The sequence below is a fragment of the Haliotis rufescens genome, unplaced genomic scaffold (assembly GCF_023055435.1).
Source record: "Haliotis rufescens isolate VD_foot unplaced genomic scaffold, xgHalRufe1.0.p SCAF_9, whole genome shotgun sequence".
NCBI lineage: Eukaryota > Metazoa > Mollusca > Gastropoda > Lepetellida > Haliotidae > Haliotis > Haliotis rufescens.
In genome coordinates this window covers 37,793,993-37,799,185 of record NW_025964383.1, presented here as the reverse complement: position 1 = coordinate 37,799,185, position 5,193 = coordinate 37,793,993, and the positions used below count along the sequence as shown (strand labels likewise).

At 43.8% G+C, this 5,193-nt stretch overlaps 1 protein-coding gene across 1 annotated transcript; it reads left to right on the top strand.

The window, feature by feature from the left end:
• The first annotated feature begins 610 nt into the window (after positions 1–610).
• LOC124128830 lies at positions 611–4,096 on the top strand. Its single transcript, XM_046492308.2, has 3 exons — positions 611–674; positions 855–944; positions 3,002–4,096. Exons 1-3 carry the CDS (start codon positions 611–613, stop codon positions 3,661–3,663), a joined length of 816 nt encoding a protein of 271 aa, XP_046348264.2. The 3' UTR covers positions 3,664–4,096.
• Positions 4,097–5,193: the final 1,097 nt, after the last annotated feature.

Below are 5,193 nucleotides of genomic sequence, written 5' to 3'. Positions count from 1 at the left end.
TCTACGTTTGTCAGCACCAAACCCATGCCCGTGGTTTTCACCGAAGTGGTAAACGTCAGATAGCTGCATCAATTGAGATGGCCCGCCACGCGTTGACGACGTGATAATCCTATAAATCCGCGGATGATTCGTAACTTACCCGCGGATTATCCAGGGATTATTCGCAGTTTTACCCCTCTGCAAATGGTACTTTTGCACATAGAAACACACAGATGCATATTTCAATATCATGTCTTGTTTCGTTGTTGTTATGTACAGTTTATACCACTTGTCTCATGTCGTTTATTTAGTGAATGAAAACGCATGACATGCTTCCCAATGTATCCAACCATTGTTTCCGGTTTGCACAACTCCTGGAGACAATGCATGGTTAGATACCCTGCTATGTGCGACGGACATTATATTTCACGGGCCAATCAGTGTGTTGTTATTTGCAAAGAAGTGATGTATTCCCAACATGCGCGCTTTAATTGAATGAAAATATTCAGGTAGTGCAGTCGATCCACACGTACATGAGATTTAATACATGTATTAATGTATGTGGGAGTCGTATGCCATACACGTATACACTGTGGTATCAGTGTTTGTTATTTCGTACACAGGACCAAAGATGGGACTGCTGCCGGCAGTTGTTAGCGCCACCATCATTGTAGCCATTCCTGTCATTCAAATAGGTACGTGGTCCCTTAATCATTGTGGAGAGAGAGAGAGAGAGAGAGAGAGAGAGAGAGAGAGAGAGGTGAGAGAGAGAGAGAGAGAGAGAGAGAGAGAGAGAGAGAGAGAGAGATGTATAACCTATATATGTGTTTCTAACAAGAGGACGTATATTAATCTATTCGAACATTCTTTTCCAGGTATTGTGTACAGAATTATCTGGGTGCCGGACAAACCGGAAGTCGACAAAAACAATTGTGAAAATTCATGTTTTGATACCATCTTTAAAGGTAAGCTTCTAATACGTCCCCATTAATAATTTAGAATGAGAAGTAAGTGTGTGTGTGTGTGTCTGTGTCTGTGTGTGTGTCCTTTTCAAGCGCCCCCTGTCTTATTTCCGGTTACATCGACGTTAAACTGCTCATAAGTATTGCGTGTAAGACAACTTCCGGTCGCCCCGCCTTTCCATGCCTGCTTCCTGTCGGCGAGATACGCGATGGTGAATTGCACCACATCATCACATGTCCCTGCATCAACAAACATATGATTTTTCTATTTGAATTTTACACGAACTACGGCATTTCTATTGGTCGGTCAATGACCGTGAAATTGACGCTCAATTAATACAATATTTGGCCCTCACTCTATGAAGGTTCACACTCCAATGGTTGGTTGGTTGGTTTGTTGTTTAACGCCGCACTCAGCAATATTCCAGCTATATGACGGCGGTCTGTAAATATTCCACGCGATGAACACTTAAATCTTGAAATCAATTCCTAAATGAAAAACTCTTCATTTGCGAAACGGAATATCGGGTGGGTAAATTGTTTGGCTTAACGTGGCTTGAAACAGTATTCCAGCTTTATCATGGTGTGTTTACTTATGCGAGAGGAAAGGGCGTTGCTAGGTGACAGGCCGCTGAGAAATGGACCCCATCATGCACCGCGGTCCTGATCATGGTCATATACGACGCCCTGAATATAACCATGCGCTTCGAATCTGTGGAGGCTTTTTCCAAACATGCGGTGTTTTAACTGGAATACTGTTAAAAGCAGCGTTTAATCCCGTCACTTCGGGACTGTCTCCAGCATGAATGGACACGCCTATTCGTCACCACTCGCCCCTTTCGGTAACCTGCAAGAAGACTCGTCCCCCTATCGATGAATGTTATGTGCGTAAATACGACAAAGATTCGTCAAAGAATCCCTCAGAAATAATTTTTGATTTTACATGTCTTGTATCTAAAAATATACCCAAGACACCGTAAAATGTGTTCAATCATATTGTATAATTCCGCACGTCCCGATGTGCTTTAAATTGCATCTGAAATATATATAATATATGGGGAAATAGATGTGAACCATTACGCAACGAGTTGACAAATGTTTTAGGTAAGCCCGTTTGCGCTAAGACGGAACCCGGTCGCTAAAGCCCCCATTACACAGAGCTGCGACCTTTGTGCAACCATCGAGCGATCAAAACTGGCCAGGACGCTCAATGGTCGCCTAAACCCAGAAAATCATGTTTCTGTGTAACTGCTCCAGCAGTTGTTCAGCAGTAACTGCTCGAGTTGTTCAGCGTCTGCAACCACAATGAAACACCGCAGGTACAAGCCCTATATTCATAGGCAGGCTGAGGAGGCACTACAGGTAGCTCAAATGAGGCAGAAAAGAGGCTGAAGCATTGCCATGGTGTCTCAAGTGTTGCCGTGGTCGCCGAATGGAGGCACGGCGGTCGCCATACTCATCGTTCAATGGACGCTGTTGGTCGCCCAAAGAAGGCACAACGGCAATGCTTGTGCCTCCCTTCTGCCCCCTTTGAGACACCTTTGAGCAACCAACCTCCTCGGCGACCTTTGTGCGACTGTTTTTAACATGTTAAAAAATTCACGGCGACCATGGCGTCCATGGCGATGCCTGAACCTCCTGTGTACCACCTTGGAACGACCTAGGCAACCATTCTGCCTCCTTTGAGCCTCCAACGACGACCTGGCAAATTCTATGGTCGCACATGGGAGGCACAAAGGTCGCCATCCTGTGTAAAGGCCCCATAAAACGGCCATGAGAAGGGCACGAGTCGCTATTCGGCTTGTCCCGGAATAACACGAGTTGGCGCGACACGCCGTGACACAACTGATTTACTGTTCAAAGGGGCGTAAAACACAACTCACTCACTCTCTCATGAATATTGGTGGTTTTCCATCTTGACCTCTTTTCAGGGGTTGGTGGGGCAGCCTCGTCGTAAAAGCGTTCGCTCTTGAAGCTGAAGGCCTGGGTTAAATCCTAACAATTTTGCTGGAATATTACTAAAAGCGGCGTAAAAATTTACTCACTCACTCTGTTTTCAGGCTCCTACGAGAAGAGCGGAAGTAAGCATGGGTACAAGCACGTGTACTTCAACGCCACGCGGCAGACCATGTGTGTTTGGGTCATCACCTTTGTGTATGTCATCCTTGGATACGAAGCACTGAAGCTCTTTTTCTCCTTCCTCTTCTCTCGCTCCCTCCGACCAATCATGGCGACTCTCTTCTTCGTCAGTGTCTACCCACACGTCTTCGCCTGGTGGGCAATATTCAACTACTACAACGACGATTTCTACCTGATGTTCAACCACCAAATATTCTTCTCAGTCACAGAAATGCTGTCGACGTACGCCATCTTGAAATCATGCGACAGACACTCTGAAAGGCGTGTTGTGCTTTATAATTTAATCATAGGGGCTGCTCTTGCACATGTTATTATTGGCAGTTTGGACCAATTCATTTCTCATATTATATACAAGGAGGGCAAACCTCACCAGGTATGGCGGGACATCGGGCTCCTGGTCCCCGATATCATGATGGTAGTACTTCCGGTTGTTGATTACATGAAAGGGGAGATAACTCTGAGACCCAGATATATATTGTCGGATCTACGTGAACGTTTCACCAAGGATAAATCATCAAGGACAAATGCTTTAATTTTAGTAGGCTATGTGGCCGGTTTGCTAATAACAGGGAAACTATTATAAGTAATTATACATTGTATTGGCCTATTAATGTAACTAGTATAGATCAAATAAGCCCTGTCCGAACTCCGTACACGAATTTTGTGCGAACCCGAGTGAAGCAATGTGTAGAGCAGGCGCACGTTAGATGCTGAGCACGTTGCACGAGACATATTGCGATTGATGGGACCTCTGCATTCACGGGTGATGGTGGGTGCGTACTGAAAAGAAACCCTTGAAATTTGACCATATTAAAGCACGTCACCTAAACAGTTATATGACGATATTTAAAGAAACCAAATGCTGTCTAGTTTTTTTAGGGGCAAAAGAAAGCATACCTATTATACCTGTTAAATTGAAAAATTGAACGAACTGTGGCCAAATTTGATTGTCCTGCAACAGTTTGTCAAAAGTAATCTGTGGCTGGGTAATTATGGGCAAAAATAAATTGGTTCAGTGAAGACTGGGGTTAGAGTGAGTGAGTATGGTTTTACGCCGCTTGTAGCAATATTCCAGCAATATCACGGCGGGGAACACCGGAAATGGGCTTCACACATTGTACCCGTGTCGGGAATAGAACCCGGGCCTTCGGCGAACAAGCGAACGCTCCTTACTGGGGTAAGAAATGAACAGCAAACACGACCCCTACTATATTTGAACTGTAAATGTTTGCCGAAACAATACAAATTTATATGATTTTCAAAGATTAGATGCCTGAGATACACATAAGAGGTTGTGCTATATGCGAATTATTATTTTATTTGTATTTTTTAATATTACATTTATTCAAAAAGATATAACCATGTTGAAGTGTTGCTGGAGGGCTGACTAAAAGCTCGAGTACAGTTCATTTGTTGGATATGATATCGTTAACTTAGGATACTTTCAACTGAAAATCAAACACATGATATATTATCAATAAGACCCGTGAAGACCCGTAAAAGGCCACTATGCTTGTCGTAAGAGGCGACCTACGGGATCGGGTGGTCAGGCTCGCTGACTTGGTTGATGCATGTCATTGATCCCAATTACGTTGATCCATGCTCATGATATTAATCACTGGATTATCTGGTCCAGACTCGACTATTTACAGACCGCCGTCATATAGCTGGAATATTGCTGAGTACCGCGTTAAACAACAAACAAACAATACCAGGCACAGAACACGTCCCGAACACACTATTGCTTGTTGTAAGATCCGGGCAAAGAGCATGAGGTGGTCAGACTCGTTCACTTGGTTGATTGCGTGTCATCCTACCCCGACGGCGTGCTGCGTTGCTCATGAGTTTAACCAGTAGTGTGGATGCAAGACGACAAAACGACGAGTTGGTGACGAGTTGGTGACACGTTGAAGCGCCGACAAGTTGAGGTTCAGAAAACTACAATAGACAATAGCTTTCTGTAAATTCAGAAACATTTACCAATTTTACTAGTATTTAACCCATTCAAAATTACATCCAAAGAAGCAATAAATTCATTGACTACAATGAAATTATGCAAAATTACCAAGCACACATTTGCAAATATAATGTAACAGTTGTGTGAAATATCTAA